At 46.4% G+C, this 23588-nt stretch overlaps 1 protein-coding gene across 11 annotated transcripts in view; it reads right to left on the reverse strand.

The window, feature by feature from the left end:
* Window positions 1-23588, reverse strand: part of MINDY4 (MINDY lysine 48 deubiquitinase 4) — a 115144-nt gene that overhangs the window by 78565 nt on the left and 12991 nt on the right. For all 11 annotated transcript variants that reach the window (XR_014834325.1, XR_014834322.1, XR_014834321.1 and 8 more), the window contains exons 4-5: window positions 23227-23473; window positions 17405-17823 (exon numbers count right to left, since the gene is read on the reverse strand). Coding sequence is in view for 2 of the 11 variants with exons in the window: in XM_085005903.1 (XP_084862029.1) it covers window positions 17405-17823; window positions 23227-23473 (666 nt within the window). In the remaining 9 variants the exon portion in view is untranslated. The remainder of the gene's footprint in view (window positions 1-17404; window positions 17824-23226; window positions 23474-23588) is intronic.

Here is a 23588-nt window from a genome sequence, read left to right on the forward strand (position 1 = left end):
CATGAGTTTGAAGAATTTTTTGACCAAGTAGGGATGCAAGAATATTTTAACATTAGAAAATCTAGTAATTCCCTGGAAAAATTCAGAAATTTCCCAAAAGAGAGAAGAAATGTAAAATAATCTCAATAGATCTAGAAAAAGCATTTGATGAAAACAAATACTCATATATTTTAAAAATAAAAAGGTAAGAAGCTCAAGGGAAGGGAAGGGTTTTGCTTTGCTTTGCTTAGGAAGCCCACAGAGCATCCTAACACAAAAGTGTTGGAAGTTTCCAGTGAGGATGTCCATTAACCCAAGAGATTCAAAACTATACCAGTGAAGAGTTTCCATTGTGGCGCAGTGGAAACAAATCTGACTAGCATCCATAAGGATATAGGTTCAATCCCTGGCCTTGCTTAGTGGGTTAAGGATCCAGCATTGCTGTGAGCATGTAGGTCACAGATGCGGCCTTGCTGTGGCCATGGAGTACACTCGCAGCTGTAGCTCCGATTTGACCGCTAGCCTGGGAAATTCCATATGCCACAGGTGCAGCCCTAAAAAGCAAAAAACAAGCAAGCAAACAAAAAAATCCCAAAACCATACCAGCGATATGCTAGAGAGTATAATGAGAAAAGTGAAACTGACAACCCCGGGCTTGTCAGAGTCCAGACTTCCTGATCCGGGTTCAGCACTCTTGCTACTACCCCGCTTCAAAGAGAGCATCCTTTTGGAATGAACAAGAGGGTTAGATGGCAATGAAGCAGAGAGCTATTCAGTTGTCAACAGACACACAGGAATTGGACAGATGAGCCACAGGGCCAGCTCATGCCAGAGAAGATTGGCATAAACTGCCAATAAACTTTTCTCCAGAATGGTCTTTGAGAAGCTGCAGGGGGGAAAAAACTATAATTGTAATGTATACATGTAAGGATAACCTGACCCCCTTGCTGTACAGTGGGAAAATAAAAAAAAAAAAAAAAAGCTGCAGGGATCATAACCTCTGGTGATTTGGGGCTTCAGCTCTTTGACCCACTCCATCCCCACTTGCAGGTGCTTCTGGACAAGCTTTGCTCTTGGCAGGCGCTTAGGAGGTACTCTCCCAGTAGAGACTCTGCACAAGCCTTGCACTTAAAGGCTCTCACCAAAGACTGAACTTGGGGAGGGGTAAGCCTTGGCGAGGTGGATCCTTGAGGACAAGCTAATGTAAAAAGAGCTTTAAAAAATTCTCTACAGAAGGAAAGAGTTCTTTTGATTTTCCTGCTCTCCATTTCCCTGTGGCTTCCTGTAGAGGCTCAGAAAGCTCCCCGAGATGAGGAAGAGGTACAGAATCACAGTGAGTTAGACTTGGAAGGTGCTTGGGAGTCACCTGGCGTAACCTTTGCTTTTACCAATGAGGAAACTGCTCTGGGAAGATGAAGGGGGTTCTTCCAGTGTCTCCACCTCCTATGTGCTCAGCCCAAGGGGATTGAGGGGATCGGTGTCCCAACCTCGGGAAGCGTTCCACCTCCTGGGCTGCAGGCGTTTTTTAAATTAAGCCGTAGAAGAACATGAGGTCTCATAAGGGTTGGGTTATCGGGAAGTCATCGTGTGCACAGATCTCAGTTTTATACCCGGCAGTTGCCAGTTCTCCAAATGTTGACCTTCAACATATGAAAGGAATCTTTATTTCCTCTCTCTTTTCTCTTAAGGATGTGGAAAACCTGACTAGAACTGCCCGGTCTGACATTTCCTGTGAGAAAGCACTCTGCTTAGAATACTGTGAAAGCAATCTGCCTTAACAATTCAGGCCAAATAAATTATCTTCCTGAAACCAGCGAAAAACCTTAATTGGGGATTGGGCTGCATACTCAAGTCTCTTTCATCCGGATTGGACAAAGGTTGGAAAAAGATAGGGATCGCTGGGTGAGGAAGGCTGGGAGGGGAGCGGTCCCCGATGGCCCTGCATCCTCCTGGAAAAGCCATCGGCTCAGCCTCCATGGCTGGAGAAAACACACACACACACACACACACACACACACACACACACACACACACACACACACGTGTTGCACCCTGCCTTTTGAGCCATTGTTCTTTGGGGATGATGATTCTCAGCTTAACTATCTTTCCGTATGCACCCTTCCCCATAGGCTTTGACACACACCCTTGGCCAGAAGTGTGCAGAGCCAGAACAAGATCCAAAACTATGTCCAACATTTCTCCTTCCCCAAGTTGGGCTGGATTCTAGCACATTCCAGGAACAAAGAAACATACCCTGGTCACTAAGGCATCAGACTGAGAGGGTTCTTTCAAGGACACACAACTGGCAAAATAAAATTGTACCAGATGTGACCTTCCCTTATATTATTCTCTCAGGATGGCACAAAGCTTTCACATACAATTGGTGTTTAATGGATGCTCCCTCTCTGGAAGCTGAGAAGTACTTGCAGTTCACCTAGATAAGACTCTTCCAGCTGGAAGGGCTGGAAAGGCCAACCCAGACCATCTAGTCTAATCCTGCCACCCTGTCAGGGATGGCCGCGTGGGTGGAGCTTGTTCCAAGGCCCCCTGGGTAATAGGCAAAGCCCGAAATAGAATTTTAAGCTCCAGACTCTCACCCCGGGCAGGTCCTTTTCATCTATCCCATGCTGGGTGTTGGAGGCAATGACTGTTTTCTTAAGACCCAGGACGCACTGGGACAGGTTGGGTGCACACCAGCAGGGCTTTGCAGCTCTCCCAACTCCTGTGTCTCTGCCCTTCTCACGGGCTGCAGTCTCCTGGGAGTGGCTGAGCTCAGTTCCACAAGGTGACTGGTGCTGAGAAGCAGGCATTGCTCAATAGGCAGTGAAAAGGTGCATAGAGAGGATGTAGCTCCAGGGAAAGAAAATTATCCTCTTGAAGGACAAGTGGTCTCTGGGGAGCACACCTCTGGAACATGGCCAGATCCATGGAGTAACCACTCATTCACCCAAGCTGTGCAGTTCCCCGAGCAGGACTTTGTTAGCGCACAGTCCTCCTCGCTCTCGGTCTCGCCTCCTTCCTCTGCCCACCAGCACGTGGCTGCATGGCTTGGCCAAGCCCAACCATTGTGAGATGCGATGACCAGGGCCAGAGCAAGAGACATGACAGGGCCTCTGGCCCACAGCATGAGCCCCCGTGTGAGCCCCAGACCGCACACCCAGCAGGTGGGGTCGGTCACTAGGCTGCCTCTGATTAGGGCTCCCACCAGTCAGAGGAGTCAGGACCTAAAGGGATGACTCCATCGTAGATTCTCTGAGGCTAGTGTGAGAGCCCAGGATGGAAAGGATGGCCTCTATAAGCTTGGCCCTGTCCCAGGAAGTCTAAAGTCACACTTGGAGTTACAGAAGGAAGGTTCTAAAACGCTGCCTCAAAGACATTACATAAGGGTTGCTGCCAGTTTCACTGTGGAATGGAAAGCTGTGGGGAGATGTTTACTTAGCTGCTAGGAGAAGCTGCTTTTTGGCACTGTGAGTGCCCTTTACTGTCCTAATTAAAGCCAACACATCCACAGAAGGAGCTGTCCCTGCGAGAAAGGCCGACTTTTTCTGAGTCCCATTAAACATTAAATCCACTTAGGTTCTATTTGGAGGAAAATGCCAAAGAGTGGTTTAAAACAACTTCTGGGGAAAAAAATATTTTCATTTTGAACTTACAAAACGTTCTTCTGCATATATGCTAATGAAAGAGCCATAAGCAGCAAGTTTGAAACAACAGTGGCTGGGTCCAAGGTTAACTTCCTATCAATTCGAAAAGAAATATGGGTTCATTTTCTTTTACAAAGGGTGAGGAGGCGTACACTTAAATATTGTTTCTTTTTGGAGTATGTGTCTTTCCCCAAGCAGATGTGGACAAATCTTTACCTGCCCTGGACCACCACTGTCCTTTCTGAGACATCCTGAGGGTTATAAATGCTCTATAGTTTTGTCCTTACAATCAGAACTGTTTCTCTGGGTGTTTATTCCTACTTTACCAAGCACTTGGAAAGCACTTTAATTTGTTTCTCACAAAAAGCCTGTGTGGGAGGCAGCAAAGGGAATTTTTAGCCCTATTTTCAAAAATGAGGACATTGAGGCTCAGAAAATTGGAAACTGCCCAACACAAACCAGTCCACGGCACCCAGGTCTGTGCTGAAATGAGGACCATATGCACCCACACAGTGACTCTTTCCTGAGGCTTAATTTGTCCATTTCAAAGGTTTGACTTTTCTTTCAAGATTATATCTATATTTATAATTAATTTTTTAAAACGAGGGGTTGGGATTAGCATACGCACACTGAGGTATATGGAATGACTGGCCAATGGGGACATGCTGTATAGAATCAGGAACTCTACCCAGTATTCTGTGACAGTCTATAAAGGAAAAGAATCTGACAAATAATGGATGTGTGTATATGTGTGACTGAATCACTTTGCTGTACAGCAGAAATTATCACAACATTGTAAATCAATATACTTCAATAAAAATTTCAGAAATAAAAATAAAATTTAATTTTTAAAAAGATTATATTTAAATTTTACAATAAGCAATGGGATCTGCTGTATAGCACAGGGAACTATATCTAGTCACTTGTGATGGAACATGACGAAGGATAATGTGAGAAAAAGAATGTGTGTGTGTGTGTATGACTGGGTCACTTTGCTATATAGCAGAAATTGATAGAACACTAAATCAATTAGAATAGAAAAAATAAAAATCTTAAAAAAATAAATTTTCCAAAATTTAGTGTTCTTAGCCAGAAAAATAAATAATAACAACAACAATCTGAACAGAGTACAATTTATCCTGAAGTTTGTGGGGCTTAAGCCTCACTTGTACAGGCCCTTCCAAGAGGCCCTGGCATAGTCTTCTATTTTTGTCAAATTTGCAAAAATGTGTTAGTTTTATATTCTTTGTCCTCAAGAGGTACCCAAACTATATAAGTTTCAGGCCCACAAAGTCTGGATCTGAACCTGAACCCAAGGAATTTGTTCTCTGGTTTTGTTTTTACTTTGCTGACCCATGAATTTCCAGTGACCCTCTATACTGATGGATGTCCTAAAGTCACCTGCACCCCAGGCACCCCGTAACTGTCTCGTCCAAGTTTATACAGAGAAAGGCCCAGCCAAGACTGGCTTCTAGAACTCCTCTTTTTTTTTCCACCCCACACTGCCCTGTAACACACAGAAAAGGAATCTCCAGGAAATTTTGACCTACTCCAAAAACACAGTGGACTGATTGTTTTCTGGGCATTCTTAGAAAAAGGAGAAAGAAACATGTTGCCTTAAATCCAAGCGAGCTTTGCAAATTTTGAGCATTACACCACTCACACACATAAAGCCAGAGAGCTGTGGAATTTCCACGGGTGAGCCAGCCCCCATTGGGACAAGCACATCCTGCGCTAAAATTAGATGTGTCCATGAATCAGCTAGGCAGCCTCCCTGTGCCTCACCTGGCAGCGTCCACCCTTGAAAAGCGGTGCCAACCAGAGTGTGGGAGCCCTTCCTCCCCAGCCCTCTGGGGTTACCACCCCTGCCTCCAGTGAGGGTCCCCAGGTATCAGCACCAGTGGCTCACAGATGCAAAGCCTGACCTGTGGGGGTATTCAGTGGGAGCTGGGATGTGGATAAGAACAGCTGCTCAAAGGTGGGGAATCTGGGCTGGAACTTTCCACAAGCCCCAAAGCAGGGACCAGCAGCACCCACCTCACACATAAGTCAGGAAGTGAGGACTTGAATTTCAGCACAAGTTCCTTCCCAGATCCTTAAGAGGTAACAATGTTGCATGTGAGTTTGCAAGGAGGAAAAAAAAAAAAAATCAAAGCAGCACATTCTCTTTTCTTCTTAATAGTGAAACTTCTGCAGAAGCGTAATGAAGACCTTTGTCAAAACTCTGATTCCCTAGGTTTCTAGGTATCTAAATGCAAATTAACACAGACTGAAAGAAAGCACACGCCCTCCAAAATCCCCTGGAGTCCTCACTTCTCCAGGCCACACCCTTCTTCCAGGGCTAGCGGCATCTGGCAGGATGGAAGACAGAGCTGATGTGTGAGGACCTACAGACTGCAGCCCCTGCTGGACTGCGTGGGCCAGCAATAGCCTCAGCAGCACGGCCCACAGGAAGAGCTTTGACCAAAGGTATCTGGAGCTTTTTCCAGGACAAATAGAAAAACCACGTGAAGCAACTAGACCCATGTTGGGCAGTCTCCTGCTGGAAATGTCACGTTGAGCTGCACGATGTGGATATAATCAAAGGATTGCAAGTTTCCAGAAAACATCCAGGAGGTCGGGAGAGGGAAGATGCGGCAGCTTATACTGCCAGGCTGCAGGCATGCAGATTCCAGGCCCAGCAGCATGGGGGTGGGGGGGAGGATGGATCTGCCAAGGGAGGGCAGGAAAGCCTCAGGATGACAGCGGAAGAGGCCGCTTTCTGTGCAGCTGGAAGACGTATATGAGCTCTTGCTTCTGTCACAGCTACTGGTGCCTGGAAAGTCAAAGAGCCTGAGGTTGCCCACATATAACAAGGAAGGGGCTGTGTTAGGGTGTTCCCTCAGGTTTCCTGGGCTAGCTGTTGTCTATACAAGCACCCAAATTCCAGTATTATATAGTGACACACTCTGACCCTGTTACACTCATCACGATCTTTACTGAGAGACAAAAAAAAAAAAACAAAAACAGATCCCATTGACTATTCACTTTTCCTATTTGTTCCATATATATATTTCCCCTTTTTGTTTTGAGGGGAAAAAAAAGTTAAATCTACAGGAAAATGTAAAGAATTAATACAATGAACATACCCTTCACTTATAGTGACAAACTGTTACTATTTGCTTTCCCTCTCTATTCCCACTTCTCTCTCTCCACACACACACACACACACACACACACACACACACTCACACACACACCATTCTGGGGGGGTCCTGGACTACCTGAAAGCAAGTTGCAGATATCACTTCAGCCTGTAACTTGTAAAAAACAAGAACAGCCTCCTACAAAATCCATGTGGGGTTTATTTGTTTGACAACACTTTTTAAAGCCAGGATCCTTGTTAAGCTTTCCCAGATTCATGCATCTGGTCAGTGTACCCTTTTGGAGTTAGTTTCTTTAAAAAGAAGAATGATAAATCAGTCATAATGTCTTTAATAGGCCAGATCCATTTTGGGTTTTGATCTAATATGGATACTTTCAACTTCTCTTTTCTTCTTTTAACACACTCCTGGTGGCAGGGTTGGGGGTGGAAGGAAATTCTGGGTTGTTGAGTCGTGTGGATGGACTTCCTTGACAGCTTCTGGCACTGGCTCCTAGACACTTGTTGAAATGCCCTTATAAGTTGATCTCCCCTCTGGATAGTAGCTTCTGGAACATGAATACTCACTGTGTCATTGTTTCATGAGGAAGTGGACAAGAAAACCAAGACTCAAAGCCTTGTAAAAGAGCCTCCAGGCCCCAGATGAGTACTTAGTTTAGTTTCCATCACTGACTTTTTAAATTATTTTTTTCTCACTCAAAAGAAGAAGGGAGGAGTTCCCATTGTGGCTCAGCAGGTTAAGACTCTGACTAGTGTCCATGAGGATGCAGGTTTGATCCCTGCCCTCACTCAGTGGGTTAAGAATTGGGCATTGCTGCAAGCTTCGGCTTAGGTCGCAGGTGAGGCTCGGATCCAGTGTTGCCATGGCTGTTACCGGCAGCTGCAGCTCCAATTAGACCCCCAGGCTGGGGACTTCCTTATGCCTAAGGTGCAGCCCTAAAAAGGAGGAACAAAAAGAAGAAGGAGAAGGGGAAGAGGAAGGAGAAGTAGACGAAGAGGAAGAGCAAGAGGAGGAGGAGGAAGGGGAAGAGGAAAGAAGGCTGAACAAAGTGACATTGGACCAAAGGAAGAGCCGCCCCCAATTACACGGGTGCCATCCTCCATCACAGAAGTCCCCTCTTGCAACCCTCCCTCACAGAATCTAATGAAGCCACGGGCCAGAGCCAAAGCTGGAAGGAGTGGAACACAGCCACATGGGCCTGAGCAAGGGCAGCCACTGTGCCAGGCCTGGTCTTGTAAAAGCTTCTGGAAAAGAGAAAGGCAGGCGCGTACATCCACGTCTACCTCCAGAACTTTCCTGCGGCCCCACTCACCTGGGCTGCAGTGTTCAGGGGCGGACACCCTTTGGGGGAGGCTTGCTCGTGCCTGGGTCAGGGAGCCCAACCCACTCTGTCGTGCTCACTGCCCTCGGCTGGAGCCCACCCAATGGAGCTGGACATTTCTTTTTGACCATTATGATCTTGCATAATCTGCCTCTAACTCCACTCCCCTTTCCTCTCTTACAAAATTTCCGCTTATTCAGGATTACGTCAGGATTATGGTAGGAAAGAAAGCAGGTATTTATTAGAGTAACTATTGTGGGCCAAGTATTTTACATACATTATTTCGTTTACTCTTCATACCAGAAAGCTAACCTAAATGCAAAGGTGGGTATATCATCCCATTTTTCAGATGAAGAAACTAAGCTGTTGGAGTTCCCGTCGTGGCACAGTGGTTAACGAATCCGACTAGGAACCATGAGGTTGCGGGTTCGGTCCCTGCCCTTACTCAGTGGGTAAAGGATCCGGCGTTGCCGTGAGCAGTGGTGTAGGTCGCAGATGCGGCTCGGATCCCGCGTTGCTGTGGCTCTGGCGTAGGCCGGTGGCTACAGCTCCGATTCGACCCCTAGCCTGGGAACTCCATATGCTGCGGAAGTGGCCCAAGAAATGGCAAAAAGACAAAAAAAATAAAAAATAAAATTTAAAAAAAAAAGAGGATAGACACAAGCGACATGGTTGGAGAAAATATTTGTCAATAAATTATCTGATAAAAGACTTCATCCAGAATATATCAAGAACTCTAAAATCTCAACACTTAAAAAAAAAAAAAAAAAAAGAAACTAAGCTGTAAAGATTAAAACACACATACACACACATTGCACCCAAGGTCCCCTGTTAGTAAGGGGTAGATCTGCCCAGTTCTAAATCTTAGGCACTTTCATCCTCACCATGCTGAGTTACTAAATAATATTAAAGATGGAGAGCCATGTTGCAGTTTCAGAATACAATAAAATGCAATGTTTCCCAAAATAGCAGTCCTTAGTAACTTAACAAAGCTTTACTTAATTGGAATAAATTTTAAATAACTCAAAAACTCTGCTGAGCAGAACTGGCTCTTTCACTGAGGATTTAAAAGGTACTCTGGGGACTTATAATGCCCCAGGCCCGTCATTATGGACATCAATTATCATCATGGAGCGTGGCAGAAAATGAATCTGGCTACTGTCGCTGTCGCCCCCTCCCAGGCCTGCCCAGGCACACACTTCCTGCCTTCTCAGAGTCTCTGTGAACCATCAGTTTCTCCCCTCTGCTGCTGGCACCCAGCCTGTGCTTATAAACCTGCTCACAACTCCCCCATCCTGGAAAGGAAGACTCTGTTCCCTAACCCTCTACCCGCTTGAGCTGCCCTCCTGGGCCTGGGCCCTCTAACTTCTTTTAAAAAGCTCCATGTTCTCATGTACGTCCTCACCCCCAGTCCCTACTGGAATTGCTCTCGAAAGCCACTCTGTCACCAGACCTAGTGACCTCCCAACCTCCCCACTAAGGGTCTGAAGCTGCCCACCCCCCTTGCTTCCAGGGGATCCTGTCCACCCTTACCTCCGCAGGCATCTTCTCTGCCCACACCAAACACGTGACTCTCCTGATGCAAGGTTCTGACCTTGGCCCCTTATCATGCATCCTTGGCCACATCCACCCCTCCAAGGCCTTTAGCTCTCAGCCCCATGCCAGCACCTCCCAGACACCCCCTCCCAACTTCTCACACCACATTTCCCACGATCCGTGTTTCTGCCCCACTCCTGAGAGTGAAAACAGCTCCACTAGACATGGGCTTCCTGAGCCAGCCAGGGCCTCCCCCTTTGGGTCCCCTCTTTCTGCCATCTACACGCCCAGCCTCCTGGCCCTAGGCCCACAACCTCCCTGCACACCAAGTCCCGCCGATTGTCCTCTCAAATGCTCTGCTCCCAGCCCCCATGGTCCAGTTGGGTCAGGGCCCACTCCGCCTTCTAGGTCAAGTTCCTGCTACTAGTCACCCTGCTCGGTCCTGATGCGGTCCTAGACTAATTTTCCTAAGGCAGAGCTCTCATTAAAAAAAAAAAAAAAAAACCACCACCACCACCACCTAACCAAAAATGCGGGAGACCTTTTCATTGGTCTCTGTTGCTCCTTAGCTTGGCTCTCAAGAACTGCCCAGTCTTCCTTCCAGTCCCCTCTCCTCCTGGTCCCCACACTCACACTCACCCGGGTTCCAACTACACCACCTCACCCACCTCTTCACGCTTGCTCACACTGGCCTCTCAGCTGGGACGCGTCCACTCCCTGAATAGCCAGACTGCCCCTTGAAGTCCTTGCCCATCAGCCTTCCAACAGTCCTTCTTCCTCAGACAGGGGCCTGAGGATATGGCTTAAGACTGAGGCCCCTAGAGCCAGACTGCCTGCATGAACTCAGGCGGGTTGGTCATTCTGTGCTCGGTTTTCCTGTTAAATGGAGCTAAAGACCCTCCTAGGGTGGCTGTCAGGATTAAATGAAGTAATACATCTAAAGCTCTTGCAGCGGGACCCCTCAAAGAGTAAGTATTCAACAGACATCATCAGCTTAGTTATCCCTGATACAATCCAGATTAGCCCCATGGCACTCTGCCCTGTCCCCTTGTCTCTTTCTCTTTTTTAACCTTGTAGAACAGTTAATGTGTATGGATGGCTCAGCCTCTTTGGGGGCAAGAACCACATTTTCAGCATCTCTCCCCCCAGCACTATTCAAACAAGCAATAAATGCTCCATAAATGCTTTGTTGAACTGAATAAAATTAAATAACAGGTATTTAGATTGAGATCAAGAACTGTTTACTCTATCAGGAAGGGGCTCTACTTCTGAGAGACCCAGGGCCACAAAACTGGCCTCAACAGGAAATGGAAGGAATCCCATGGCTTTAATAACTTCTTGTGGAATGAGCAGAGAAAACAAAGTAGAATTTTCTGGAATGAGGCACACACAGCATCCAGCTATAAAGGAAACTGCCCTGGCAGGTCATCTTTGTGATCTGAAGAACTCTGCCCCAAGTGCCCCTGACAGAACTCAGCATCAAAGGCCATCTTTCCAAGGCACCAGCCCAAGTGAGTCACAGCAGCATTCCATCCCACGGCCCCCATGGAGGAAAAGCAGCTGAGGAGTCACCCGGGAGGGCCCACTCCAGCAGGATGGAACAGGATTTGGCAGGGGAAAGATTTCAGCCCTTCAGGCCCCCAAGGTAGCCAGACAATCAGAGTTGTACTCGGGGAGGGCATAAGGATGCCCATCTTTTCCCTAAATCAATGCCCTTTTCCAGCTTTTGGGAAAAAGTTACAATGAGCCTAGGCTCCTTCTCCATAAATGCACATCATCCAAAAATGTCTGCAAATGCAGCAGAACCCAGTGGAGGTTCCGGGGGCGAGGAGAGCTGAGGAAGAGCAAGACAGCCGCTTTAGTCTTTAGGAATTAGACCCCCATGGACTTCATCAAGTTTTTCCTCAAAAATCTCAGGCTTGGAGGAAGGTACAGAAGAGCGAGGAATACGCCAGGCACAGCAGTGAGGCCCTTGGCTGGCCCCGAACTGGGCTCTTCCAACCCTGCTCAGCCTTCAAGGCCAGCCCAGGATAGCCCCTTCTTCTAAGATCCTATGGCACCTGAATGGGCACCACCCATCTGGTTCTGGAGCAGCTGCTGCTATTTTTAAGGTGACTTTCCCTGTTTGCTAAATCACTAGTCCCACTCTCCCATGTGTCCCTTGAGTGACGGGAAGACCTCACATTTCACTCCCTGCCCCCCTCAAGGCAAAGGCAATAATTCAGCTCCATCCAATAAGTTTGGAATAATTCTGAGCAAAATTGAGGGAGGCAGGTCACAGACAACTCCCCTCCATTCTCAGGTGGCTGACAGTCCAACAAGAGAAACGAGATACCTTGTGGCATGTGCTGTGAGAGGTTTGAGAAGGGGATCATGTCCAGGTTTGGGAGCAGAGAAGAGATGGGAAAGTCTTCCTAAATAGGGCAACATTCAAGGAGTTCCCATTGTGGCTCAGTGGAAACAAATTTGACTAGTATCCATGAGGACGCAGGTTCGATCCCTGGCCTCGCTCTGTGGGTTAAGGATTCGGCATTCCTGTGAGCTGTGGTGTAGGTGGCAGCGTTATTCCAATAATGCTTGGATCTGGTGTTACTGTGTCTGTGGGGCAGGCCAGAGGCTCCAGCTCTGATCTGACCCCTAGCCTGGGAACCTCCAAATGCCTTGAGTGAGGCCCTAAAAAAGAAAAAAAAAAAGAAGGCAACATTCAAAACGACTTAAACTTGGAACATCACAGTTTTGATGGTTTGTGTCGACTGCTTAGATGCTTGGTGTTTTGGTAGGTTGGTTGGTTGGTTGGTTGGTTGGTTGGATGATTGGTTGGTTTAACAAATGTATGCATAAAAAATAAATGAGTCAATCTGAATAAATGTCAGCAATTAGACTTGAAGATAAAGTTTGGATTGTTCCAATTCTATTAAAGATTATCGGTTTAAGTTTCATGACTCTGTCCCAAACAAATCAACAACATTTTCCCTTTCATTCTCCTTACTGTGTACATCTTCTCATTTGTTCAATATAAATTGCCACATCCAGGAATAGAGCTAGGAAAAAACAACAACAACAACAAAGAAATAGGCCCATTGCAGTCCTCAGAGAGTTCACAGAAGTAAGGATGAGTTATCAAATCATTATGTTCTATTGAGGGTTATCCATGATACTGAGGAGCAGAAGACAAGTAGCCAGACTCTATGGACCAGGCCAGGATTAGGGTGAAAAAGACAAGGCACTTCAGATGAAACGTTCAGGTTCATGGAGGTGCCTGCGCTGCGGCTGAAACACCTTAAGAGTGAGTGCCTCCTTAACTTGTGCATCCCAGACACCTCACTTGCTTCATTCCATCCTGACCCTGTTGCTGATCTCTCGATGGGCCTCTCCTTGGGGTTCTGGCAGCCAGTGCTGCTGGAAGCTAGCTCTCAGCCCAGCTAAGTATCCTGGAGTGAGGGGGAAAGAGCATCCAGAAAAGAAGACTCTCCGTCTACCTCCCCAGCTCTCTGACACTCATCTCCCAAAATTATCCCTGAGCCTCAACAGCCTCTTTCCACTAGCAGCAGTGGCTTCTCCTGCATGGGACATCTTCCCAGCCTGCATGTCATGGACCCAGGCCTGGGGTAGAGCTGCCAAGACCTGGATGTGGGCAGAGAAGGATCTCGGAGCTGCCATTCTGATGTCCAGAGACGGACAAAATGAGCTCATTCACCCTTCCTAGGAGACATGGGGTCACTCTTACCTCTTTAGCTACACATCCTTGATCTCAAAGGAAATCTGAGTCACGAGAAGTCTCCTTTCCCTGCAGGATGCACTGGGTCAAAGACTCAGAAACCTTGGGACTGAAGGTATATAGCAGTTATATAAATACTACACAGGAGTGAGAGCATCAACCCCACTCCTGGAGGGTTCTGAGTTGCCTGTGACATGCAGTGGAGCTGATTCTCATGTTTCCTCTCCTGGCCATGCCAGGGAGAGGCCAGCAGTGAGGGGAGAGAAGTGGCGTTCCACGGTGGACAGGGCACACCTGTAGGGCAAATGTGGGTATGAGGTGGAGAACCAGCCAGGCACAGGGCACCAATGGGGATGAGGAGAGTGGCCGAACTGCCACGGAAGACAGCCTTGGAGTCAGTTATGAAGGGGCAGCTGGGTCAGCACAGGAGCCCAAGCCACCTGTCACAGAAGGCTTCTGACCCACAGGAGAGCAACTCTATGCTGTATCTTTCCAGAGTCTACCAATTTCGAACCTTCCTAGTCTGACATAAAATCCAGATAACACGCAGAGACAAATTAAAACGACAATTCTGCCCATTACTTGTCCCATATGGTACTGATATTGTCAGACTCGGGATGCTCAGATATGGGGAGCAGTCAATAAACCGCAAATGCCACATCCTCCGCTCAGCCTCCGCCAGGCCCCAGATGGCTTCATTCAGTCCCTCTGAGGATGCAGACAGGCCTGTGCTGGTGACAGGGAGCCCGGTGGAGTGAGGACCAGGAGGGCTGGATCTCATCCATCTCTCTCCCACCTGAGTGTGCTGTCATCATCATTGGTAGGGGCCTGGTGAGTGTCTGCTGAATAAAATCACAAGGCCAATCAAAGTGGCTGGGGTCCTGAAGTGATGAAAATCTGCTGCCACCTACTGTCCAGTCTCTTGCAAAACCTGAAAATTTGAAGGGGGCACCCCCAATGTCAGAGTCACTGACTCCCTGGAATTAACTAGTGGCTTTGACACAGAGGTAGGGACACTGATGCTTTGTGGGCCATGGTTGTGCCCAGGCCGCAGAGACCAATGCAGAACATGCAGGCTATTTCTCGCCCCATGTTACAAGTTCACCATGAAGTCTTTGTGTTAAACCCTTGGGCTCCAAGCCCAAGGCTCTCCTGCCCTGTCAACAGCATCCCCATCTGTTCTGGATCCTTCACTCCTGCGAAAGCCAAAGTTGAGCACCCAATCACATAGAGCCTCAGGAGGGCTCTGGGCTTTAGCACAGGGAGCCGCCTCATCCTTCCACATCTCCAGTGCCTGATCTGGGCACCATGAAAGCTCAAGAGACACCTCCTGTCTGATGGAGACAGCATGGCCTCACCTAGCCGAAGCCAGTGATGGGTGAATATGACACTCTCACACTGAGGGGGGTGGGTGTCGTGTGGGAGGGGCTGTGTGTAGACCACATCGGGCTTCATTCTAATCTCCCCCTCTGAGGTCTGTCTCCTCATGTGTAAGCGACTCCTGCCTGGCCTGCACCATTAGGGCATCCTATGCACCACAAGTGATGGCCATGAGCAGGCAGGGAGATTGTCCTTTTTTTGTTTGTTTAATTAAGTCTTTTTTTTTTTTCTTTTTAGGACTGCACCTGTCGCATATGGAAGTTCCCAGGCTAGGGGTCAAATTGGAGCTACAGCTGCTGGCCTATGTTACAGCCACAGAAACATGGGATTGGAGCAGCATCCTCAACCTATACCACAGCTCACGGCAATGCCAGATCCTTAACCAGGGAGGCCAGGGATTAAACCCATATCTTCACAGACACTATGCTGGGTTCTTAACCCAATGAGCCACAATGAGAACTCTGAGACTGTCTGTTTTTATTATCCCTCTGGGAGCTTGGTGAGTGTAGGAGGAACTATGGGAACTGACATGGAAGATGAAGGTGTCTCCCCCACCTGTGCCCTGGACTGGGCACACTCACCCCAGCTGCACTCTTCTCCAGAAAACTATCCTTCACAAAACTCACCTAGGAGGTGGCACTGCCCGCCCCACCCCAGGATGGGCAACTCATTGCCAATGACTGACACAAGAAAAATAAGTCCACTCCTGGCTTGAAGATGTAACCAGCTCTGGGTCGGTTCACACGCTCATCTCCCTGTGGGGGGAGCCTAAGACCCCACTTCATTGCTGAGACCTTCCCCTGGCCTGTCCTGCTTCCCTCACTGCCTGCCTGTCTCCTGAGGGCACATCCCCAGCAGATGACCTTCTCAGGCTTAGCTTCCAGGGCACTGGCTCCCAAAACCTGGCCTGCAGCCCATCACCTGGAGGGCTTGTCAAAACACACTGTTGGGTTTCACCCCCAAAGTTCCAATTCAGCCGGTCAAACAAGCTGTGTTTCTAACAAGTTCCCAGGTGATGCAGATGCTGCTGCTCTAGGGATCATAATTTGAGAATAGCTGTTCTTGGGACTTTGACCTAAGACAGAAATCATTCAACAGGTCATCGGCAAAGGGGTTGGAGATGGCAGGATTTAACCACTCAGCAGTCAGTCTGCCTCCCAACTCAAAATCCTGGAGCTGGAAAAGGAGATCATCAGGCCTCTGGCACTAGACCCTTGTGCTCGGTGCTAGGGGAGAATCCAGGTCACTGAGGCCCATATCATTTTACTGTAAAAGCTCAGAGGAGCCTACAGTCTAGGAGAGACTCCAAAGGCACAGGGCCCCAGTTTATATACTCATTCTTTACACGAGATGAACCTCAGAGGTCAGCCAAATAGGCTGTGATGCCTGGATAACAGAGAAGACAGAAGTTTGGTCTGGATGCACCCAATGCCATGTGTACAATGTAGGATGGGGGGGAGGATGTCAGAGGTGGAGGAACCCTAAAGAGCAGTCCATCCAACCCCTTCCCTTACAGACAGGAGCACAGAGTCCCAGAGAAGGCCTAGAGATCTGTCAAGGGCAGACATTCAGCCTGCAAACACTGGAAAAATAAGTGCTCGATTTAAAGACAAAATAATTGCTTTTACTGTCCTCAAAGAACAGCTATGAGCAATCCTATTGTGTGGGCTCTAGTAACAGTCCTGGTATGAGAAACAATCCCTTCATAGCGTCAATAAGACCCCAAGGCCAGAAGAGAACTGTCCCGTCACAACAGCATCAACGGGGCCTGAAATGAGAACCACAGGACAGCTGACTGCTCACACTTGAGGATTCCAGACACAGGGTCCCTGACTCACAGGCCACAGTGAGGTCAGTCAACAAAGAAACACTACTGGCCTGATACGAAGTATCACTGCAGGGAGGGCTACGGACTGTGGCCCAGTGCCGTGGCTCAAACCTGATTCTCCCAACATCTTCCTCATTTCAGGGAATGCAACCCCATCTTGCAGTTGTTCAGCCAAAAACTTTGGAATCATCCTGGCCTCTTCTCTTTTTCTAACACAGCACATCTAGTCCATGGGCAAATCCAATGAACTCTACTATGCACAAGTTTCCCTACTACCCGAAAATAGAGCGTTCCTGTGAAACCTTCCCTAAGTCAAAATAAAAAACTATGTCCAAGGACTGAAATCATAGAGAATACATTATGACAAAAGTGGGAATAAGCTAGGCATCAAAAACAAAAAGATAACCAGAAAAATAGCCCAAATGCTTTGAATTAATCAATACATGTCTAAATAACCCATGGGCCAAAAGAATAAATTACAATGGTAATTAGAAAATATTTAAACTAATTTATGCGATTACACAATGTATTGACTTGCAGGATAAAGACAAAGCATTACTTAGAGGGAAACCTGTAGCCTTAAAAGACATTACAAAAGAAGAAGACTGAGGTGGATAGAAGATGGGAGAAATAGGTGAACTGACTATTGAGAAAAAGAAAGAAAGAAAAAGTTAAGAAAGGCCCCAAAAAACCTCCCCAAAGCCTCCTGGTATATGTGCTCTGGGCCGTTTTCTCCCTGGTAGAATGACCATCACTCTCACCTTCCCTACTTTACAGCCTTGTTCTGAGAGCCCAAGGAGCCACTCTGGACTAGAGGGTTCTCTGCAAAACCATCCACTGGCACAGCACACTCACCTGAGGGGTGACAGCTGGCTCCCCTGCCGCCGTTTGAATGCTCTTTCCAGCCTCTCCTGCATTGTCAGGGTATTCCCACCAGACAAGGAGAACTTCAAAGCAGTCCTGTCAGCTTCTGGGCCACTGTCCATGGCTGTACTGTCCTCCGAAAGATCCTTCCACCTGTCACTCCCCCTCTGGGGCAGCCCTTTGCCTGGCAAGTGAGGAGGGCTGCTGGGTGAGGTTCTCTGCTCTTCCGAGGGCACCTCGCTAAGCGGCCCCAGTGGGTTCCTGGGGATGCAGCCGGTGCTGGAAGCCAGGCCCTCCTGAGGGGCAGGACAGGCTGGGGTGTCGGGAACGGGTGGGCTCTCTTCCTCGGGGGGCTGGGTTGAGCTGCTCGAGGCTGAGGACCGCCTCAGCGAGCGTTTGCGGAGGGAATCCTGAAAGGGGCAAGGACAAAAGCACTGAGGATCCCCTTGGAGGGAGATGGGAAAACATCCCACTTCAAGCACTTACCCATCATGTTCCCCGCCCCAGCAATGTCACTCGGCATCCCCAACTCTTAAAATCCTACCTACCCTTTGAGGAGGCTCCCAGGAGCTACCACTTACATAATGCTTTCAGGGCACCCCACCTGCACAAACCCCAAGCTCATGCCTCGTTCCTCCTCCCACACCCCTCAGAGAAAGCAGGTCCCAGCTTCAGGCAGGACCACAGCTCCAGGGCAGATCTGTGTTCTAACTCCTGCATCACCATCTGCCAGCCATGTCCCCTGTGGCAAGCCATTGAACTCTTTTGTCCTCACTTCTGTCCCTTGTAATATATAACCTGTCCACCATCCACTACCTGTAACTTCTAAATTCCGAAACCTCTAAAAATGAACGTTTCTTTTCGAATCCTGTGGTAAATTCATTTTTAACTGTGATGAGGTTGATTGCAGTCTTTTTAAAGTGCAAATATTCATGTTTAGTTGCAGAAATGTTCTGCCTAAAGGGTGCTACTCTAAACCCTACTGCAGGCATTCTGTGGTACATTGGTTTAGGTACTGTATTTCCTTTCTGAAATTTTTATTTTATTTTATTTTTTCTCTTTGTCATCTTAATGATTTTATTTTATTTATTTTTATATAATGATTTTTATTTTTTCCATTATAACTGGTTTACAGTGTTCTGTCAATTTTCTACTGTGCAGCATGATGACCCAGTTACATACATGTATACATTCTTTTTTCTCACATTATCATGCTCCATCATAAGTGACCAGATATAGTTCCCAGTGCTACACAGCAGGATCTCATTGCTAATCCATTCCAAAGACAATAGTCTGCATTTATTAACCCCAAGCTTTCCATCCATTCCACTCCCTCCCCCTCTCTCTTAGCAAACAAAAGTCTATTCTCCAAGTCCATGAGCTTCTTTTCTGTGGCAAGGTTCATTTGTGCTATATATGAGATTCCAGATATAAGTGATATATATGGTATTTGTCTTTCTCTGTCTGACTTACTTCACTCAGGATGAGAGTCTCTAGTTCCATCCATGTTGCTGCAAATGGCATTATTTTGTTCTTTTTTATGGCTGAGTAGTATTCCGTTGTGTATATCTACCATATCTTCCTAATCCAATCATCTGTCGATAGACATCTGGGTTGTTTCCATGTCTTGGCTATTTTGAATAGTGCTGCAATGAACATGCGGGTGCATGTGTCTTTTGTAAGGAAAGTTTTGTCCGGATATATGCCCAAGAGTGGGATTGCTGGTCATATGGTAGTTCTATGTATAGTTTTCTAATGTACCTCCATACTGTTCTCCACAGTGGTTGTGCCAATTTACATTCCCACCAACAGTGCAAGAGGGTTCCCTTTTCTCCACACCCCCTCCAGCACTTGTTATTTGTGGACTTATTAATGATGGCCATTCTGACTGGTGTGAGGTGGTATCTCGTGGTAGTTTTGATTTGCATTTCTCTAATAATCAGGGATGTTGAGCATTTTTTCATGTGCTTGTTGTCCATCTGCATATCTTCCTTGGAGAAATGTCTATTCAGGTCTTTGGCCCATTTTTCAATTGGGTCATTGGCTTTTTTGCTGTTGAGTTGTATAAATTGTTTGCATATTTTAGAGATGAAGCCCTTGTCAGTTACATCATTTGAAACTATTTTCTCCCATTCTGTAAGTTGTCTTTTTGGTTTCTTTTGGGTTTCCTTTGCTGTGCAAAAGCTTGTCAGTTTGATTAGGTCCCATTGGTTTATTTTTGCTTTTATTTCCGTTGCCTTGGGAGACTGACTTGAGAAAACATTTGTAAGGTTGATGTCAGAGAATGTTTTGCCTATGTTCTCTTTTAGGGATTTGATGGTGTCTTGTCTTACATTTAAGTCTTTAAGCCATTCTGAGTTATTTTTTTTTTTTTTTTTTTGTGCATGGTGTGAGGGTGTGTTCTAGTTTCATTGCTTTGTATGTAGCTGTCCAGTTTTCTGAGCACCATTTCCTGAAAAGACTGTCTTTTTCCCATTTTGTACTCTTGCCTCCTTTGTCAAAGATTAATTGACCAAAGGTGCCTGGGTTTATTTCTGGGTTCTCTATTCTGTTCCATTGGTCTGTACGTCTGTTTTGGTTCCAGTACCACACTGTCTTGATGACTGTGGCTTTGTAATATTGCCTGAAGTCTGGGAGAGTTATGCCCCCTCCTTGGATTTTTTCCCTCAGAATTGCTTTGGCAATTCTGGGTCTTTTGTGGTTCCATATAAATTTTTGGATAGTTTGTTCTAGTTCTGTGAAAAATGTCATGGGTAATTTGATAGGGATTGCACTGAATCTGTAGATTGCTTTTGGTAGTATAGCCATTTTTACAATATTAATTTTTCCAACCCAGGAGAATGGAATATCTTCCCATTTCTTTACTTCTTCTTTAATTTTCTTGATTCATGTTTTATAGTTCTCCCTCACAGCTGTCAACAAGTATTAGTTATTGCTGTGCATCTTTGCCCCTGTCCCCACTTACTGGCCTTAACCTTTCCGGCCAGTAGATCAGGTGGTGCAGGCCATTCTTCCTTCACCTCTGATGTCCACAGACTTCTCACCTCAGTCACCTATATCTAGTAAGCAACCAAGACTTGTTTACTTTTTGAAATGAAGGAATTCCAGAAGAGTCAACTGAAATGTTCTCTCTCACAATCAATCATTAACTATTGAAATGGGAACTCACATTGTTACCAGAGAGGTGAGGGACTTGGGGGAGGGCACAAAAATACACCTGCCGGACTTTTCCTGGGTTTAAAATTTGGGGCCTCTCCACATTTCCAGAAATAATCCCAAGCCAAATGGTAAAGCCTAAGCTGGAAAAAGAACAGCTAATTCCGTCGTGTTCCCTCCTGGAGGAAATTACTAGGCACTATAAACCTCCTCCAAAAGCCACCCAGGGCATCCCTTGCCACAAAGCGAGGGAAACATTAGTCACCATTCCCAAGGAGACCCAAACTTCCGGCCAAGGGCAGGGAACCCCGCCTCTTACTCATCCTTCAGAAGTGCAGAGCTGCTCTAGCAGTAAAACATGATGCAATACCTAGGAAACCTTGGCTCTTTTGAGCAACCATTAAGTATGGCTGAGGTACTCAAAGGCCCACAAAACACCTTCCAGAAAACCTGGGGACTTTCTACTTCAATGTTATTCACAGGATTCAGATACCCCAGGGGAAAGGACACCTCCAAGAATAATCACTTTTCTTTTGGGGATAAGTTTGCAACAATCTCTTGGCAGGAAAGCAGGTCCAAGTCACCTCCCTCCCACCTCAGTTATGAAGGGGTCTGAAGTGCATGGACCTGACAATTGGAAAGTCTCAGTAAGAAAGGACCCTAGCATTCATTTGGCCCACCAGTTCTCAACATGTGGGCCACCAACTTTAAGGGTCCATCCCCAAACCCTTTCAGAGAGCTCAAAACTCTTCTCATAATAATAATACAACATGATTTGCCTTTTGCACTGTGTCAACATTTGCCCTGATGGTACAAAAGCACTGGTGGGAAAAACTGCTGACCCTTAGCATAAATCAAGAGAGCAGTACCAAACTTTACTAATACTTGTAATGAAAATAAACAACTAGGAGTTCCTGTGTGGCTCAGTGGGTTAAGGACCCAGTGTTGTCACTGCAGTGGTTCAGAGTGTTGCTGTGGCATAGGTTCAATTCCTGGCCTGGGAACTTCTGCATGCCGCAGGTGCCGCCAAAACAAACAAACAAACAAAAAGTAAAATGCTAATTTCTCTTAGCAATGTCTACGCCACAGCATAACAAATATTAATGGTATTCATCCTGGACTCTACAGAATACACATCTTTAATATTCTTTGTGACAAAATAGGTAGTGTATATAAACACTCTGCAGGATGCAGGGGATGAAGGTTGTCACTAAAAAAAGCACTTATGAAGCCATCTGAGTTGTGAGCTAAACTTGCTATTTTTTTTCATGGAACCACTGACAGATGAACTATGGTTATTCTGACTTGGGTATCTAGCAGGTATTTTCTTGAAAATAAACTGAGCCTGTCACATCAAGGGAAACAAATGATATATCATTGCAGATTAAATACAAATTAACAGGTAAAAATCAGAATTGGGAAAAATTTGTGTTTGCCACTATGAACTTGAGGGCTTCTCAATACTTAAAAACTTCCCGATGAGTTGAGTGGTAACATCAATAAATGTGATTATTTTATGTATTTTTTCATATAATGACATGTATCAACATTTGGAAGATCTAGGTAACTTAGTAAAATGACAATTTCCACATGACGGATGCATCATGTTACTAAACCATGCAGTGGTAAAGGATTCATTGAGAGTGCAAGATAAACTTACGGAAACTGATAAAGTACAAAAAGTTCATTGGCATGATTTCAGATTCCACATTTAGAAACTACAGCTTGTCTAGCTTTGGTGCAGTCTTAAAGAATACCCTGAGTTTTCTGAAAAGGCTATTAAAATACTTTTCCCTTTTCCAACCACATGACCATCTCTGAGCCATGAAATTCCAGATCTCAAAGGGAAATCAGATACCCGGTCTAACAAATGAGACTATGGCCAAAAGGATTTTTTGGACGGTCCAAAAATCTCACAAAATGTAGGCAGAGGCAAGGACAAGGTCCACTGTTTGCTGTCCTAACTCCAAATGAACTGGGAGAACAGTACTGGTTCCTACAGCCACACCCACATCTAAACATGCAGCTCGAGAGGGCGGCAGTGACCAGCCATGGACACATGAGATCTATTTTTTGTTTGCTTCAGCTCCCTGATTTGACTGATACTACTGTTTGTTTTATTTTCCTTTTTTTTCTGTTTACAAACTCCTTTTATGTTCATTCTCTCTTTTGGTTTATTTTTCCACCTGAGGGGATCCTACCACCACTGTCCCTCCCTAAGGGAGACTATAAAACACTGGTGTTACATTTTTAGAATTTTTGTAAAGCAGAACTAAACTATAAGGATTGGGATTTTTTTTCTCCCTTTTAACTCTTACGCTTTAAAAAATAAAAAAGATGTTCTCTAGACTTGGATGGGTCCCCTACTCCTGAATCACAAGATAAAGCTGGTAGATGTGTTCTTATTCAGCGAAGGAATGTAAAACCATGGCAACCACCTGGTGACAAGACAGGTAAACCGAGGGCAGGAAGGAATGAAGGCTGCCCATGGCCCCACCGGGCGTTGACAATAGAGCCGGGGAGAAAAAGAAGTGTTCTTCCCATCCCGTCACACAGGTCCTCCCTTCTTCTTGCTGAAATAAACCACACAGCCCCTTAAGCTCTGCCCAGCTCTCACTTTTTTGCTCCCATAGTAACAATAAAAGTACCAAACCCACCTGTGGGGAGCTGGCGATGGGCCCGGCCATCATGCCTCGGAAAATCAGGCCAGACTTGGACCTGATCTTCTCGCCCATCCTCTTCGTGTCCAAGACAGGCTCTGACGACTGAAACTTGTCCGTCTTCTCCCAAGCAGGAGTCAGAGGGGGCCTTTCACCTGGGACAGTCTGCACCGGCTTACTTTGGTGTGAAGTCCTTCTAGATGACACAAAATTACCCAGTACATCCCCATCAAGATTGTTGTGTCTGCGAAAAAGGGGTATTTCCATTAAAACAGATTCCCCAAAAGGAATTGCTAGCAATGATAATAAACTCTACATTCATCAAGCACCTATAGCAAGCCCATTCACAAATCCGTGGT

The sequence above is a fragment of the Sus scrofa genome, chromosome 18 (assembly GCF_054392235.1).
Source record: "Sus scrofa isolate SSC_HxYL_T2T_F1_AM1 chromosome 18, Sscrofa_HxYL_maternal_Yorkshire_Landrace_v2.0, whole genome shotgun sequence".
Lineage (NCBI taxonomy): Eukaryota > Metazoa > Chordata > Mammalia > Artiodactyla > Suidae > Sus > Sus scrofa.